General features: G+C 42.7%; 1 protein-coding gene across 18 annotated transcripts in view; it reads left to right on the top strand.

Moving 5' to 3' along the window:
• Window positions 1-9,239: 9,239 nt before the first annotated feature.
• Window positions 9,240-18,863, top strand: part of Ncam1 (neural cell adhesion molecule 1) — a 295,788-nt gene continuing 286,164 nt past the window's right edge. For 5 of the 18 annotated variants that reach the window (XM_074066724.1, XM_074066722.1, XM_074066721.1 and 2 more), the window contains exon 1: window positions 9,250-9,565. In XM_074066724.1, coding sequence (XP_073922825.1) covers window positions 9,514-9,565 — 52 coding nt within the window. In that variant the 5' untranslated portion in view covers window positions 9,250-9,513. Of the gene's footprint in view, window positions 9,566-18,863 lie in introns of all 18 variants that reach the window. The other 13 variants (XM_074066717.1, XM_074066716.1, XM_074066713.1 and 10 more) reach the window with 6 other exon arrangements.

Genomic DNA, 18,863 nt, shown 5'->3' with positions numbered 1-18,863 from the left:
GTCACCTGATCTCCTCCCAAATGTCTTTCTAACATCACAGAAGATCAAAGAAGAAATAAATAGAGAGCCTAGTATCATTGTTACAGCTAACATCTATCAGACACCCACTTTGAGCCCAGACAGTGTTTGCTCTTGTCAAGTTTCCTAATGACCCTCGTGGACCCAAATCTGGTGGCCAGTCTCCTCTGGCTTCCTTTTACATGGCTTCTGAAGAGCATTCATCAGTGACAAGCTTCCTTCGAAAACTCTCCTGTCTTGGTTCTGAGACACTGCTCTCTCCTGGTTGGTTTCCTGCCTCTCTGGCACCTCAGCTCAGTCTTTTTGCTTGTTCTCTTTCTCTATCTGAACACACAATGTTGGTTGGTGTTTCTCAGGGCATGTGGGGGGGCGGGAGGCAGACCCCCTTCTCTTTCTCTCCACATTTCTGGTCAGGTGACTTCATCTTTTCTCCAGGTTTAGATTCCATTTATGCCAATGACTGAAATGTCTATCTCATGCCAAGACCTCTCCTTTGAATTCCAGGCTCTCTTATCTGACCACCAACCTGATATCTCCCCTGGGATGTCTCCCAGGAAGACCTCACTCATTCAACACTGAACTCTGGCTTGATCCCCCTTCAACAAATACTCCCGGTGTCTTCTGCATCTTTCCCTTTTCTTTTCTTTCTTCCTCCCTCACATCCATAAACAAGTTAAGTCGACTCTTTCTCTGTTTCTATCCCCCTGCCACCACTTCTTTATTGTCCATCATCTCTTCCCTAGATTTCTGCAGTGGCTTCTGACTGGCATCCCCACACCCTCTCCTGCCTCCCGACAAGCTGTTCTTCACTGAGCAGCTGGAGTGGATATTAAACCCCCAAGACAACTCATATCCTATTGCTACTAAAAATACTCCAGAGGCTTTCCTTGAACTTTGAACAAAATACAAACTCTTTACTTTAGCCTTCGAGGTGGCTCTTGGGTACTGCTCCAGCCTTTCCCACTCTTTCTTTCCATTCTGGACACTGTGGTATTCTTGTAGTTTCTGGACCCACCCAGGATTTTCTGAGGGCAGGATTTTCACACACTCCCTGAATGTACCTTCACTTGCTCTTTTCAGGGCTGGGTACTTCACACTCTCTAGTTTCTAATTTATATGTCACCTCCTCCAGGAAGTCTCTTATGACCTAAAGTAGCCTTCTACTGTCACTCCTTAATAGGAATCTTGTCTACTTCTTGCATGGCTATAATTATAATTTATAACTTTTTTGTGTATCTGTTTAGCTAACTATCTTCTTAATAATCCTGTAAACATGTGTTTTGTGTTCTCTTTTTTTTAATTCCCAACTACTAATGCAGTGCCTTGCATGTGATAGGTGTTTAATACACAACTGTTGAATGAAAGAAAAGAATGGCAGCTTGTGCTAAGCCCTCTATGTATATTATTTTAGTCAATGTTCACAAGGAATCTGAGAGATAGATGTTGCCCCAATCCCACCTTATGGGCAAGAAAAATAGGTATAGAGCTGTGAGTTTATTTACTGAAATGCACAGAGCCTACAGGTGGAGAAGCTGCAATTTGACCTTGAGTTGTCAAACTCCAGGAGCTGAGAGCTCACCCACTTCACTCCACTGTTGCAGTGTGTGGGGGAGGCTGTGAGAGAGGGAGAGGAAGTTATCTTGTCTTTAGGAACTTGAGTTCAACCATACTTCGTATTTATAAGACCTTCACATGTCTTGTATCCAGGCTCCTTTTTCCAGCCTTTTAATTCACCTGTTCTAGAACTGTGTTTTGTTTGTTTGAAGGACAAAACAGGAAGTTAGGCAGCAGGGGTTTGAATTCAGCTCAAAATCAAGGAACCATTGTAACTTCTCAAAGCTGAGCAAACATTTCTTGGTCAAATTCTTATTATTTAACCCTATTTAATTCCTCCATACTTATATTAAAAAGAACAGAACGCCTAAATTGGCAGCTTGCCATAATCCCTGTGACTCAGTGTCCCATACCTTTGGAGTAAGATATTTTAAACAGCATACTCATCTTTAAGATGCCAGCCTAGGGACTGGGAACGTGGCTTAAGTGGTAGAAAGGCTGCCTAGCAAGCACAAGGCCCTAAATTCAATCCCTAAAAAAAAAATCTCCCCCGCAAAAGATACCAGTCAGGCTCCCATATAAGTCCAAATAACAACTATGGACAGTCACAAAACAGTACCCTAAACACTTACTAAAGTCCTAACAATATTTCTCACAAAAATAGAAAAATCCATCCTAACATTCATATGGAATCTCAAGCAAAAACAATCTTGAAAAAGAAAAATGAAGTTGGGAATCTCACATGCGATAATTTTAAAACTTACAGCAAAACATAATAATCAAAATGGTATGGTACTAGCATAAAGACAGACATACAGATCAATGCCATAGCACAGGGAGCCCAGTAAAAACCCATATTTTATGTAGTCAAACTAACTTTGACAAGGGTGCCAAGACTATTCAATGGGAAACAATCTTTTTAACAAATGGTCTTATGAAAACTGGATGCACACAGACAAAAGAGAGAGAGAGAGGAGAGAGAGAGAGAGAGAGAGAGAGAGATGGATTCTTAGTCTCCACTAGCTTTAGGATATGTATTTGGCAATAATTTCGATGATATGGTCCTGAAAGAAAAATAAATACATTTTTTAGGTATGGTGCCCAAAGCACAGAAACAAAAGAAAAATCAGAAAAGTTGAATTTCATAAAAATTAAAAACTTTTTTTGTCCAAGAGAACATTGCCAACAGAATGAAGAGGCAACTCATGGAATGAGAAAAAATATTTCTAAATCATATGTCTGATAAGATTTGATATCTAGCTAGACAAAGAATGCTTTCAACTTAACAACAGAGAAAGAACCTAAGTGAAAAAATAGGCAAAAGATTTGAACAGACATTTCTGCAAAGATATAAAATTAATGACTGGCAGAGTGGCTCAAGGGGCAGAGCATGAGGCCCTGAGTTCAAAACCTTGCATATTTCACACACACACACACACACACACACACACACACACACACACACATATCCAATAAGCACCTGAAAAGACACTCAGTTTCACTAGGCATTAGGGAAATGCAAGTGAACACCAAAATGAAAAACCACTTCATATTTATAAAGATGATTAAAGGAGAAGGAGTGGGAGGGAGAAGAAGAAGAAGAACAAGAGAAAAAGTAACTAGTGTTGGTGAGAATGTAGGGAAGTTGGAACTCTGGTGGAGATATAATAACAAAGCCTATAGTCTATATGGAAAATGGTATAGAAATTCCTCAAAAATTAAATGTAGAATCACCATATGATCCAATTCCACTTACCAAAAGAACCAAAGACAGAATGTGTTAATTAGCTTTTCATCACTATGATAAACACCTGAGGAAACAATGTAAGAGAGGAGGTTTATACTGACTCATGGTTTCAGAGATTTCTGTCCATGATCACTTGGTTCCATTGCTCCTGTGCCCATGGTGGTGAGGCACGGTGTCATTGCAGTGAACGTGTGGAGGACAAAAGTGACTCAACTCACGGCAGACAGGAAGCAGAGAAAGCAAGGGAGGGAGTAGGAACAAGGCATCTCTTGCAAGGCATGCCCCCAGGGACCTACTTCCTCCACCCAGACTCCTCTTCCTAGCTTCCATCACCTCCCAACAATGCCATTAAATCATGAATCCATCAACAGATTAATCCACTGATGAAGTTGCAGCCCTTAGGATCTGGTCAATTCTCAAAAGGCCCATCATCTAGTAAACAAACCTTTAAGCCTTTGGAGGACATTTCAGATTCAAAGTGGTCAGATATTTATATACTTGTATTCATTTCAGTACTATTCACAATAGCCAAAAAGTTGAAACACCCCAAGTCTCTAATCACAAATGAATGGATAAAGAAAACATGGTTTATACAGACAATGGAATATTATTCAGCCTTAGAAAAACAAGAAATTCTGACACATTCTACAACATGGATGAACCCTGAAAACATTATGCTAAGTGAAATAAGCTAGTCACAAAAGTACAAAAACTTAACGATTCTTCTTTTATCAGGTACCTAAAGAGTCACGTTCACAGGAACAAGAAGTGGGCTTAGGGGTCGGGGAATTGAGAGTTACTGTTTCATTTGCACAGTTTCTTACAGGGAAAATGAAAAAAGTTCTGAATATGGTAGTGATAGTTGTACAATGATGTAAATCGCTTAGTGACAAGAACTGTATGTTTTAAGATGTAAAATTTATGTTATATATATTTCATATTTTACCACAATAAAAAGAAAGGAAAAGAAAACATTAACTTTCTCAAATATGATATTTTGATTTACAGCTGAACTCTTGTAGTAGGTGTTGTGCTGAGCTCCCAGACTCTCCCTGAGGCCTGGGGTCTTTCTCCTACAGAAGATGGGATGCCCTCAGCTGTCAGCTCTGCCTGGGAAATTGCCCTCAACTGAAGATCACAGATGGGGTGGCCTCAGTTGGTGGTGGTCAATGGAGGATATGTGACTAGCTCCAGAGGTCTGGTTGTGCCTTGCTGTGGTCCTCCTTGTCTCTTTCCAACTTGCTTTCTTCCCTTTCCGCACAGATGTTGGTCTTGAAAGAGCTCCCCAGTAAACCTCTTGAACAATAAGGAAAAAAGTAAAAGGATACACCACTTCTTCCTCTATGCTTTACTTCCATCCTTGCCAGAAAAATTGTCATAACAACTGTATTAATATGCCATGAGTGGGATTTGAAAGGCAAGCTTTGAAGTTGTGCAGAATACAACCTACATAGAGAAGCAGTGGTTCTGGGAAGACTGCTGCCATGTTCCCTGCTTTAGAGTCCCCGGTATCCATTCAGCTGGACTGACTGATGATTGTCCAAGAGTCCTTAACTAGGGCCTAAATCAGCCTTGAACAGGGAGGGAAGCAAGTTGCCTCAGCCCTACCACGCAGCAGAGTTTAGAAGTAATTTCTGGTGTGAACCAGACCTGGATTATGAGAAACTAGGAGTGAGCTCTGCGGGCTTTCACTTTTTAGGTTTGTGGCCTCCATTTTATTCCTGGTCCTGATACCTATCTGGACCACACAGTTTTTGTCTCTTGTAGCCCAAGGTCACAGTCTGTTGTGTTGGTCTTAAGTTGCTGTGCTTCTCAGAATGCCTTTCACCCATGTCAATAGAAAATAGAAATCCTAGGGTAGTCATGGGTCCTGGGACCAGGCCTGGGGCTTGATCCTTTGTCAACAGTAATAGGAGAGAAGCCTTAAACACAGACACTTTCCTCTAAAGTACATTCAGTTTTCAAATAGTCTTGAGTAAAAGAAAAAAAAAATAGTCTTGAGTTAGTGCATCAGGTCATGGTGGTGGTGTACAGGAGTTGATAACTGATTTAATTTACTTTATGACCTGATAACAAAGTCCTTATATCAAAAGAGAAGCAAAGAGGTCTGGGGATGTAGTTCAGTGGAAGAGCACTTAGCTAGCATCCACAAGGTTCTGGGTTCCATTCCCAGCACTGCAAAGTAAGTAAATAAATAAATGACAAAAAGCAAAGAAAACTTATTTCAAGCCTCCTTCTCCCTCAAGCATACCTTCCCTTCTTTTCCTTATCACATTTTCCTCCATCATCTACTACTGGAAAGAATCGATGGCTTCTCCTTCCTCCCACCTTTTTATTCTGGGGACAGTGACCTTTCCCACCATTCCAAGAAGGCTACTCTCTTAGAGACCACCAAGGAAGCTCTGTTAATCTTTTTTGACAGCTTCCAAATGTTCTTCTCTTTTAGGTTTTGTGACATTGTCGTGTTTCAGTTGCCTTTCTCTCTGAATGTTTCTTTGGCAATTCCTTCTGCCAGACCTTAAACACTGATGTTCTCTCTCTCTCTCTCTCTCTCTCTCTCTCTCTCTCTCTCCTGCACATCTCCAATTGGAAGTCCCTCAAACCACTTCAGACTTCGTATTTTCAGAGCTGATATCATTGCTCCTCTGCTCATCACCTGGTCTGAACCTGCCCCTCTTCTTCTACTCCTTGCCTGTGTCACCAGCAGTTGTTCAGTTGCTCACATTGGAAGCTTTGGAGCTGTCACTTTCTGTAGATCTTTGTCAAATGTCCCCATATTGCTCCCCTATACAAAACTATTACCTCTCTACATCCCAGAACTCCTTACTCCCTTACCACTCTTTTGTATTCTCTTTGGCATTTATATGCTCTGTATACTAGATGCTTAATGATTTACCGTCTGTCTTCCCCATAAGAGTGCAGTGTCTAGAACAGCACTAAACATTTAGTCGGTACTCAACAAATAATTGTGGAATGGATTAAAAGAACTTGGGTTTCTTCCTCTGCCTCAGACTCCAATCTTTGGAAAGTTCCAAAGTTCTGCTGTCTTTTTTTTTTTTTTATCTTGGAAGTGTTTCTCAAATATGTGCTTCTCCTTATTTGTTTTCCCACCATACTACCTTAGAGTAGGACTTGCCACAAAACCCTGAGCAGTGTCTTGACCTCCTCACTGTGGCTGTCTTCTTAGACCTCTGTCTCTTTTGTTAACAAAGCTCCCTCTCTAACACACAATCTGGGTGTCTCTTTCCTCTGCCTTGACCCCATGGACATTTGCATGTTAGATGTTCACTGATGTGTGCCTGACAGCTTGGGACTCTCTCTGTGGAAAGAGGTCCAGGAAGGGCCAGTTTCATCCCATTATAAAGTGAGGTTCAGGAAGGGATAGAAGCACAATGCAGAGCAGAGTGAGGAACTCGAGTTAGCCATGCATTCTATTCAAAGAACATGAGAGAGATCCTTAGAGTCAGGACTAGAGTAACTGGGGCAGAATTCTAGAATGAGTCATTACAATAGAAATGAACAGCTAGCTATACAGGGCAGGGAGGGGTTGGAGAGAGAGAGGGAGAGGAAAAAAAAAGAAATTCAGTCATGCTGATGTGAGATAGGATTTCCACACTTGTCTACATTGAAAGGCTAAAAATAGGGACATTTGAGGAGAAAAATAGTGAGGAATCTTTTTCTACTGACACAGGCTATAAGGAGGGAAGTTTGTAGGGAAGGGTGTGTCTCTTGCTTTTGGTAGTAAAATTGGAGAAATTTTATTTTGGGTGCTCCAACCTTCACTCCCCTCCCACCTGTGATCTAGTCATGTCATCTTTCTCCACTATTAAAACCTCTTCATTAGCAAAGAGTCTGACACATTCATCCACATAAATTTATAAGGTTTAATGAGATAATTTTACATGTTAGCAGAAGCTCATGTCAAGCCAATGGCACTAAAATTCAGCAACCATTAACATATATAAGTATGTATTACTTATAGTGTTAGATTTCTGTCACTCTGAAAAATACCTGAGATAAAGAACTTATAAGAGGGAGACATTTATTTTGGCTCATGGCTGCAGTCCATGGTTGCTTGGCCCTGTAGCTTTGGCTCTGTGACACACAGTATATCATGGTTGGAAGAAGGAGAAAGGCAACTGCTCATCTCAAGGCCATTAGCAAATCAAAAGAGAGAGGAGGGGAGGGGCAGGGCCCTAACATCCCCTTCAAGGGTACATCCTAAATGAGCTGACTTACTTCTACTAGGTACCACTTCTGACTGGTTCCACCTCCTCCAATAGTGTCACCCCTGGGGACAATGCCTATGGCATTTGGGCCTTTAAGGTACATTCCAGATTCAAACTATAGCAGAATATGTAGTTCACTACACCAAGCACACGGTTAAGCACAGCGATTGTTCAATAAATATTTGCAGAAAGATGTTCAAAAAAAGCATTATTTATTTTATCAAATTCCAGAAAAAATCTAAATATCCAATGTCAGGGGAACCACTGATGAATCAGCCATAAGAGGAAGTACATAGCTATAAAATATTTAGAAACTATTTTAATGGCTCCAGGGAAATTCATATATGAAACCAGGGAAAACCAGCAGGCTCCAAATTACTGCTATGCCATATCAGTTTTATACAGAAAACTTAGAAGATCTCTGGGTATCTGGAATCTATGGGGATTAGGGTTATTTTAGTGCCTTCTTTCTACTTTTCTGTATTTTTGAGTTGTTTATAATTGGTATAAGATAAATATTACAAAAGTAAATATGAAGTATTGGTTTGGGGGAGAAAGTACTTTTCAGGGGTCTCTGGAAATCACTGGATGTTGGTGCTGTGGCCTGCTTGGTAGAATAAACAGGAGCCTGGGGAGGAGATAGAGCCTCTCCAGAGATGAGTGTGGATAGACAGCTAGCAGAGGATGGGTTTTTAAAATGTGTTCCATCAATAAGAAGCCTGCTCTTTTAACAAAATGGCAGTTCTTGGTAATGGTGGAGTACTGGTGCCTTCCACTGTTAGACAGTTTCACTGTGCTAGGCTAACAGGGTAATGATACATACTTAAACCTTGTTCAGGTGGCAAGACATATTCATCTTCACCCTGCTCCCCTACTCCCTTCTTTTTTAAAAACACAGCTGTAGGATTAATTGAAGTCGTTTGTGTTGCTCTCTCAGTAATACTCTACTTTCATACCCTTTAGAATCAAGGTTGTGTCCTATTGTAGGAAAATATTATTTAATATATTGTACCTATATCATAATTCCTACATAAAAGGTTTGGGCATTTTACAAAAGGGACCATAGATTCCAGCATTTTGAAACAAGAACACATTTTGTTTCTGTTATTCCTGGAAATGACTCCTAAACATCTGTATTTTCTTCCAACTTAAGTTACTTTCCTGGGAAGACTCCAGGGATCTGCTGCCTTGTGTTAGGTGTTGACTCTGTGAGAGACCAAACTTCATAGCCAGGATAAAATAAACAAACAAACAATAGCAAAACAAATCTCAGTGACAGCATCTATCTCCAAATTTCTAATTTATTGCACTTAAAAAAAAAAACTAGGCTATCTCTGTGTTGCAAGGATTATAGGATCTAAATGAAATGTTGGCACAACTTTGAAAACCTAATCAAATCTAAATATTTGTTTTTATTTTTATTAGTTATCAAAATATCCAAACTCCTAATTATGGAACGCCGGATGGCAGGAAGGACAGAGAAGGCAAGAGGGAGAAGAGTGAAAAGAAATCCCAGCACTGCCTGGGAGATTGCATGTGAAAGAGCCCAGCTCCCTCGTCGGTTCCAGGCCGCGTTTTGTAGGCGGCCGCATCTGCCTCCCCTGTCTCTTACCTCCTTGATGTTCGGCACTATTTGTGGCCGGCGTGGTGGAAGGACACAGTGAGGTTCTCACCCCCGCCCCCCGCCCCCCGCTCGCATCCCCAGTTCCATCAAAGCGAACCCAGGCCAGCGCAAGGATCTCAGAGTTGCGAGTGTGCTGAGGCTGGGACTGTCACTCATTCTCCGCTCAGCGCGTGAACGCAGCTCGGCAGCGGCTGGCAGGAAACAATTCTGCAAAAATAATCATACTCAGCCTGGCAATTGTCTGCCCCTAGGTCTGTGGCTCTGCCGCCGTCCACACTCGCTGCAAGGGGGGGCACAGAATTTACCACGGCAAGAACATCCCTTCCAGCCAGCAGATCACAATGCTGCAAACTAAGGATCTCATCTGGACTTTGTTTTTCCTGGGAACTGCAGGTACATTTTTATTAATTCTCAATTTGATTTGTTAATTTCTCCCTTTCCTCTTATTCCTCCCCCCCTCCCGGGGACACTGATATTTTGGGGTGGTTTTATGTGGAATGCTAAGACTGATCCTTTTCGCTGAGCTGAGAAGGGAGCGCGTCGTCCTTGCTGCCCAGCCGAACCCCGTTGCCCTCCCGGGCTGCGCTGGACCGGGGCTGGCTCCCCGCGCCGCGAGCGCCCCGAGCCCCTCCGGCGCGCCCGCCCTTCCCACTTTGTGTGCCCAAGGCGGTGGGAGTGGGGCCGGCCGGGGACGGGGACGCTACGGCCGCGCCACGATGGGCAGCGCTCCTTCCCCGAAGGCGGGTGGCGGGGCGGGGATGCCGCGGCTCGGGTGGTGCCACCGCACAAGCTTGCATTCTGCGGGGAAGGGGCTTGTCAGCCCCGGCTCGGGGGAGGGTGAACAATAAGGACGGGGCAGCCGCCCCCAATCGTTATTTCCCCGGTTGTAATAATGTGGGGGCTCGCTGCCTTTGCGCGATCCCTCCCTCCGCCCGAGCCGAATAACGGTTTGCAAAATGGGGCGAAATGGGCAGAATCGCAGTGCTGTGTGGCGGTTGTTGCACCCCCGTCCAAATGACGTTAGTTTTTCATTTGCCAAATTGCTGGTTAGTTGCAAAGCCTGCTCTCGGCCGGGAGCTTGGAGGGATGGGAGGGTCGAGCGCCGCGTTTTGACAGGAGGAAGTGCGGAGGGGAGGAGGGCGAGGAGGGCGTGATCGGGACTGCTTGGTGTGTGTGCGCGCGTGTGTGCGCGCGTGTGCCGTTACACGCACCGCGAGCCCCGTGTTGCACGATGCCAGAGAAGAATGGCAGGTAGCCGCCAGAAACACCTCGCCCCGTTCTCCTTTCTTGGGCGAGGTTTCTGATCCTGGCAAAGTGCGAACAATAGGGAGCTGAGAGGAAGACAGTAGAGATGCTGCCGCGGGTGGCGGGGGCTGCGCCGCCGCCCCGAGCCTCAGCAGCCAGGAGGGAGGCACATTGCAATTTTTTGCCTATTTCCATCTCGGCCTCCCTGGAATAATCTGTGCGTGTCCACCCTCCCCTCCAGCTTCTCCCTTCACCCCACCTAAGGGTTTTTGGGATTGGTGCTGATGGACCGGCGGGGAGGAAGGAAAAGCAGGGGCTGCAGAGAGCTGGGTGGGTCGGGCGGACCGTCTGGGCCGGGGGCGTGTGCTGCGAAGCACCAGCTGAAAGCGAGCGTCGTGGTCGCCACTACCAGGTGCCGCTGTTACCTGTCCTGGACAACCGAGCCAGGGTGGAGCGCTCGCGGGGCGGGCCGGGGAGCACCCAGCGCTCCCTCTCCACGGGCGGCACGAGAGCAGCGCTCCGCCGCCACCTCCAGCCAACTCGGTCCCTCCCATGGCGACCAATCAGAGCGAGGCTGGCTGGGCGGGAAGCCGCGAGAGGCTTTTATTGCGGCGCGGGTGGCGACCAGAGCTGCCAGGACCGTCCCCCCGGTGTTCCAGTCTAACGGTCTCGCCTCACCCCCCGCCAAGAGACTCCGCCCTTAGGCCGTCCCCCCGCTGCCAGGCAGTTTAAGGGAATAAAATGGAGATGAGGTGGCCCCGAGAGGTCTCTTGGTCCGGTCCGCCCGTGCTCGCCCACTCGCGACTGTTTCACGCCTACTTGGACTATCTGCGCTCCCTCTCCACCACGCACGCTCGCTTAGTTGCGTCCGGGCCAGAGGGCTCGGCAGGGAGCGGCCCCCGGAGCGCTGGCCAGGGGCACGGACGCGCGTGCGCTGACCCGCGTGCCGGGGACTAGGCGCGGGACAGGAGGGGTGGGGCTGGGCGGGGCTAGGCGGATCACCGTAAGGCTCAGGGGCTGGGTCTGCTGCCACCTGGCCAGGGACCAAAGGGGCATGCCCTTGTCCGTGGTGCCCATGGGTCTCCACAGCGTGCGACCTCTCTGCATGGGGTGTGTTTTTGCGACCTCCTCCCCTCCGGTGGGAGAGTGACAATGGAGACCTGATCTTCCCTGCGTCTTTTGGGGCAGCGCCTGGCTGTCTTCTCTATCGATTTAATGGGTGTAGCCCTAGTGTTTGGATCCCTTGGGAGTTGCAGGCAGATGCACGCCCAGGGAATCCCGCATTGGGAGTCCTTTGATGCTCAAGCAAGGGTGTCTTCTGATTTGTGTTCCCTGGAATGAAAGTGCCCTCATTCCTGGACCGGACCTTGCAAATGGAAAGAAGGGAGAATGTGAAACACATAGCAGACTGCTTAACAAAAGAAAGTTGGATGATTTTACAAAGGGAAATAATTTCCCATACTTAAAAAAAAAAAAAGCCCAGGGAATTTGACTTAAATAATCGGGACGAAAACAAAGCAAATATAACCCACACGACATGTATGTGCTTCTTTTTCCTTTTGGCTCCTCCCCGCCCCCCTTTTCATCTTGGTCAGAGACATTGGGGTAATGCAGGCTCTGTGCTCCATTTGGTGCCTATGAAAATTTAGATGTAAAGTGTGCTGACCTTATGTATTAAATGATCAGGTGAGCTGCCCCTGCCTCGTGGATGTCTTCTGCTCGGCAATAAAATGAAAGGTTGTGGAATTACGTAGTAAATTTGAGTCTGTTCTAGGAGCACCTTGGATGTTGTGCGGAAGAATCATTTGCTTGACTGGTCTGGAATGGCTGGGTCACGTGTTTAGTTGATAGTTTTACAGTCCTCTGCCAGTTTAACCTGCCAGAGTCAAAGAAGGATAGGACTGCTTTTCTAACAAGATAGTATGAGATTAAGAACAAAGAACACCTTTACTCCCTTAAGAAAGGGAGTAACATGCACATAAAGTGTATCTAATATCCCTTGCTAAATGATTTTAAGATGCATTTCAGTAAAGTTTGCTGTGAGCACAATTACGGTGAGCTGTATTTTTCGTTGATTTTCATTTAAGATGGGAAATGTGTCTTTCTGAACAAAAAAATTAAATGACTGAAATAAATCCATATTTAAGAATGCAAAAAACTTTCACAATTCTATCCAAAATCTAAAAGTAATTTTTCTTTCAACAAATATTAGTCTATTTTAAAATGTTCAAATTAGCATGGAATTCACTTAAAACACTATATAGTTGAAAACAAATGGAGAATATGTTCCAGACATTGTGGAGGTGTGGTCTGTCATGTACTTAAATTTTAGAGTTTCTGTGCCCACTACAAAAATCCTAAAGATACATTAGCCTAGCTAAGTTTTTATTCATCCAAAACTTACCATGTACCCCACCACCTATGATGGACATGATGAAACTTGATGACTTCTTTCCAGATAACTTTATCCAGGGTCCTTTTCTTTTTAAAGATAACACTGGAATAGCAGAAAATAGCTGGACATATCCTTGTTCAGTAGAGACGTCCAAGTCTTCCTTTGACAATTGGTTAAACTAAATGTTTCTTGATTTAATTGGTGAGTAGTTCCTCGAGCTTGATAGTTCAAGAATTAACATAATGATGGTTTTAAAAAAAAAGAACAGAAAAAATTGTGGTGTGGGTGTGTTATTTGCAAGGGATAATAATAAGCAATCAGAGGGAGAAATTAGTTACGTGAGTCCCAAATTCAAAGAGTTTGCATAGTTCTCTTTGGAATACACTTAGCATTAGTTAAATTCCTCAGATAGGTAATGTATAAGTTAATGTAAATAATCTCTATGTTTTTCTGTCACAGGGAACAATACCTCAATTACCTTTCAAAATAAATAGCACTGTTTTGTTCCTCAAAAACAAATCTTTAGCATGACATATGTTTTTGTTCACCCCAGACTCAATTTCTTAAATTACAGACAGCATTTGGTAAATTTCACATTACTTGAAATATGGACTTTGGGATTTCTGGTGCCACCACTTAATTTTTTAAGATGATGAAGCTTCTATTTAGTATTAGTTTGATGAATTTCCCCTATTTACGTTGTCAGTGTTAAAGAGCTATGGCTGTTCTCCAGACTGAAAGTGGCCTCAATGCTACTGGCAGACCTCCAAAGATATTTTACAGTCCTTCCTGACTTCGTGTAAAATGAGTGATTGACTACCTGTTGCTAAAGAATGGTTTGCACCTTCCCTGCCGATCTTGGGTTTGTGGTGCTGGAGACCAGAACCAATTGGCAGGGAGGGGAGGGCAGGGGCCGCACCTGTCCCCATCTGTCTGTTGGGAACAGTCGTGGCCTGGGAGGCGACAATGACATTTTTAAAAGGCTGTCCTGTACTATTGAAGTATGGAATTTTTGAGCATGCAAATGTCTTATGGTGTCAAGGTAAACATTTTGAGGTAAATCCCATAGTCGATAATTCATCAGTTTGGCAATCTACAAATATATAATCTAAGGAATGTCTGGAACTTAAAAAAGAAATGGCAATAAGTTGCAAGCTCATGTTAAAACTGGGTTACAAATTAAACAAGATTGGAAAACATTAATCATTTGGTTGTATAAACTAATAGTTATTTGAACTTTGAATAAAAAAAGACTAAGGCTAGAGTACCTCTGATTAAAAAGGAAGAACAGTGGATAAAATTTCAAGGAGAATTGTTGTCTGTTTCTTAATGTACTCAAGAAGTCTTAGCAATATTTTAAGAGGTAGCTTCTTAGGAAGGGTAAACTGTCCAAGGACCTCTCTGAATCCTAATGATGAGGTTTCTATGCAGTCCAGAGTTTTTAGTATCAGAAAATGTTTTAGTGAGACTATTTTCAATCATAACAGATAGAGATGCTTTCAGCTGTAAGGCAGTAGAATATAGAAGTCAATCTGAAGGTCATAGTCATGTCACCTCAAGCTCTTTTTGTTATTAACTCCTGGTGCCAAACCTTAAAACCATTTGCTGATGTAAAGGGATGTAAATTATTTGGCGTTGGCAGTGGTGCCATTGTGCCCTTTCATTTCATGTTGTTGAAATACCGTCTCTCAGCTGCAGATGCTCATTAGGAACACTGCCTTTTGATGTTGGTCTGGGTGCCACATGGCAGCCTTTCAGGCAGTTTCAATACATTACACTTAACACTCTTAGGCCTTGTCTACACGCAGCCACTCAGTTAACTGATTTTCAGTTAGGTTGACACACTTTTCCCTTCCTGCAGTATTAATTCAGCTTCCAAGCAATCAGAAACTTAAAGAGGACTGCACTTACAGGATCTATCTTGTGTATGGTGGAAAAAAGATTTTTAATGCACGTGTCATGCATTCTTTCTCTCTCCCAAATATATGTAACACTTTCTTGATTTCAAGATTGTGTGGCTGATGTGAGTTCCAAACCTTCTGGTAATCTGCATTTTACTGGCTTCCCTCTCTGCGTACTTGTTGATTTGTAGCTGCATTCATTGGTAATGTTTGGGCTCCCCATTTCGTGTCATTCTTGAGATAATGTGTGAAAATCCTCTTGCATACCCGCACTTTCTTCTTTTGGTTTTGATTACCTCATCATCAAGCAATAGTCATAGCAATGTACACTGTTTGGGGTCATGTTACACTAGGCATTCTCTTAAGTAGTTGGTCTCACTGAGTGCCAGGTTCTAATCATCAGCTGTGTGGGGAATTTCAGAGGAGTGCAATGACATAATTTCCATTGTCAAGGAAATCTTTGTGTACTGGAGCATGGAGATTAAGAGAGGCACACAATCGTTGGTCAAAGCCCCAACCTTACTACCTATCTGACCTTGGTCAAATGGTGTCCAAGTTTCAGTTTCCTGTTCTGTGGAATGGGGAAATGGTAATGTCTACTTGTTAGAGTTGTGACCATTTTGGAGACTAGTGCATGTAAGTTGTGTTTATTAAATGGGGAAGAGGGATGTTTCTGGATCTAGAAAAATATAATTGTTTTTACACAATGCTCTCTTTATATAAGAAATGAGAAAAATTAAGGGAAAATGACTTCTTCAATGATTTGGACTATTTCACAAATTGGTCGCAAAACATGTGTGCGTTGTCACATTGGTTGTGCATACTTTAGAGGGAAGAGTGGTTTGATTGTAAGGTTGAAAGCCATTAGTATAAGGATGGGTAAGTTGCCCTGGGGCTAGAGAATGTATAATGTTGAAGATCCTCTTTAAGGAAAAATACCAAAGTCTCCTTGCTTTGGCAAAAATTTAGAGAACACATGACCATGAAAACACACTGCCAGGTCTCCAGCCCCCAGGTCTTGGAAAGAGCCCATGAAATTTCAGAGCCCTGGAAATGCATGGCTCTGCTGTAGCAAGTGCGGGTCTGCTTGGATGTACTTGCTTGAGAATATAGGCTAATTGTTCCAGTTCGTTAAACATGGACCTTGTAACTGTTGTTTGTGTAGCACTTTGATTATTAGAATCATGTATCAAAATCAAAGTTATTTTTTAAAAAAAGAAGCTCCTTGACCTTTATTTTCCAGAAAATCTTAAGTGAGCTCTGAGGTGTTTTACTATTCTCACTACTGATATTTTTGTAAATTATTAACTAGAATAAAATAAAGTAATTGCTATTCTTATTCAAATGAGTCAGACATAAGTGTCCTACTGGTGGGGCAGGAAGTAGCTTTGCCAACTAAAGGCAGTATGGAGAAGAGACTGGAGATTTTGTTTTATGTAGCTAAGAACAGATAAACATGACATATAATACTAATAATTGTATCTTAGTCATCACTATATGGTGTACAGAACCATTCTGTCACTTTATCTACACATCATTTCTTCAGTAAATATTTCTGAGCACTTGCTGTGTGCTGGGTACTGGAAATGACATGGTCCACTAGCAATACAGTCCCTGTTTTCCTGGGGCTCCCAGTTTAATAGTGCAGAAGAATACAGACATTCAACAAGTGAAACACACACAGAGACATTTATTATTACATATTTAATTAAACACCAAAGAAGGGAACATTACATTGAGAGAGTTTGTCCACTTTTTATTGGGTGGTTGTGGTGGGGAGGAGGTAGCATTTAAATAATTCTGTCAAATAGGAAGGAGAGATGGTATTTTCGTTTTAAGGCATGATTGACTACTTAACAGATATTAAATTACAGCAAGTATTCCTGAATTCCTTAATTCATTAAATGTTCCTGAAATCTTGAGAAGGTCCAATAACTTCAGGAATTCTGCAGTGTTTCAAGTTATAAAGTCCAGGAAGTTATGCGTTTGTCTCCAGAACTTTCCATCTAGTGGGGGGAGAAACCAACCACACTTAGAAATGCAGGATTAACTTAAGTGTTCTTGGATCACAAGGATGGAAACAATTAATCTGATTGGGACTCTCTTGAGTTGGGTTTGGGAGATGAGTTTGCCTTCACTAGGTGGAGCAGGAAGAAGTGGTGATTCAGGAGCAGCAATCCTCCTCCTCAAGAGGAGTCCCTCCTGAGGAGGAACAGAGGGTGCTTGGGGAGGAATGGCCAGAGATTAGGAGATCTATAAGGTGCAGCTCTGTTAGGTTTTAAAGTGGAAACTGAGGCTGAGACAGACAGAGTGACTTATACAGGTCGCGATGGATCTATAATTTGCTTTAGTTGGCTGTTTTACACTTTTCTAAAGTAAGGATAATTTGAATATATAGTGCTTTGGAAAAGATGCCAACAAATTCGAGTTTCTGTGGCCTCTGCATTGACTTGAGTGTGATCAAAGTGAGGAGGTAGTGATGTGGTAAAGGAGTGAGTTCAAGACGTTTGGAGTCTGACAGGCCTGGAGTAACCATACTGATATTCTGCAAGTAAATGCCCCTCTGAGCCTACTTTTCCATCTGTAAAATGGGATTCATGATGCTGCTTATGGGTTTTGGTGAACTTCAAATAAAATCACCTATAAACAGATAAAATCACTGCAGATAAACAGTGGGTCTTCAATAGGTACTTTAAAAAAAAGTTCATTTTGATTGGAGAGTTTACTTAAAATGTTTATTGAAAGGAGTGAGAAAATAATGTGTAAAGTTCTAAGCCAGAGACTAAGGGGAAAACAAAATAAATTTAAGAATACTATAATAACCTGAAGAACTTTTCAGGAGGTTGGGAGAGAAAAACACTTATTGATTTATTTATTTGTTTTGGCAGTACTAGAGTTTGAACTCAGTGTTCCACATTTGCTAAGCAGGTTCCCTTCTGCTTGAGTCATGCTCCCAGCCCTTTTTGCTATGGCTGTTTTGGAGACATGGTCTTGCTTTTTTGCTCTGACCAGCCTGGACCATGATCTTTCTGTTTTACACATCCCACTGTCATGAGACGACAGACACATGCCACCATCCCAACTTTTTTCCATTGAGATGGGGGTCTCATAAAATTTTTTGCCCAGGCTGGCCTGGAACGGCAATCTTCCTGATCTCAGCTTTGGGATGGGATGCACATAACATTCTGCCTAGCTATTGAGATGGGGTCTTGTGAACTTTTTGCCTGAGTTCCAACCACAATCCTCCCAAAATCAGCCTCCTAAGTTGCTAGGATTACAGGCATGAGCCACTGGCACCTGGCTAGATATATTCTATAAAGCAGATAATTTTGGAAAGAGACACTTGAAATGACTTTTGAATAAGGATGGTTGACACAGTTGAGATGATGGGTCAACCAGCAAGGATAGATGATAGATCTAAAATGGAAGATGGCTGAGAAAGATTTTGAAGTTGCAAACTCAAGGGAATGAAATAATATTAATAATAATACTATCAATATGATGGAGGAAATTAGATATGTTAGGTTTTAGAAAAAGTTCAGGCAGCCTAATTCTTAACTTATAGGTCAGTATTTTCCAAACTGGTTGGTGAAATCTATTTAGTTGGCCTTGGTATACATAAAACAAAGAAGAAAGGGAGAAAGGGAAGGAGGGAGGAATGGAATGGGTTAGAAGACAGTGTTTTATAGTAACTTTAAGTATGCTTTGAGAAACTGTTGTTTCAGGCTATGTGTTTGCTTGTGTTTGTGGTTGTGTGTATAAAATATTTGACCTAGTGGTGAAGAAAAGCATATTGTGAATCAAGCTAAGATAGTTTGACAACTAGTGTCATAGAAGGAAGAATATAGGACAGGAGAGAAGATGAAGCAGTCTGACATAGAGTACATTGGAACATACACGATCAAGACTTCATGGATTTTGAGGGAGGGAAGAAGAAATGCTAGCAAGATAACTTATTAAGCACTAAGTAGTCAGATAAGTTCAGGGTATAAAACAAAATAAAAAAGTGAAACAAAACTCTGTGATACCTTGACCTCAGAGAGCTTCCTGTCTATTTGGAAACAGAGATATAGCTGGAAATACCAGGTAACATCTACAGCAAACATGTGACACCTAAGACACCATTGGCAGTCTGAAGATTGCCTGGGAA

This window comes from Castor canadensis, chromosome 2 (assembly GCF_047511655.1).
Source record: "Castor canadensis chromosome 2, mCasCan1.hap1v2, whole genome shotgun sequence".
Taxonomy (NCBI): domain Eukaryota; kingdom Metazoa; phylum Chordata; class Mammalia; order Rodentia; family Castoridae; genus Castor; species Castor canadensis.
This window is presented reverse-complemented; position numbering and strand designations above follow the sequence as displayed.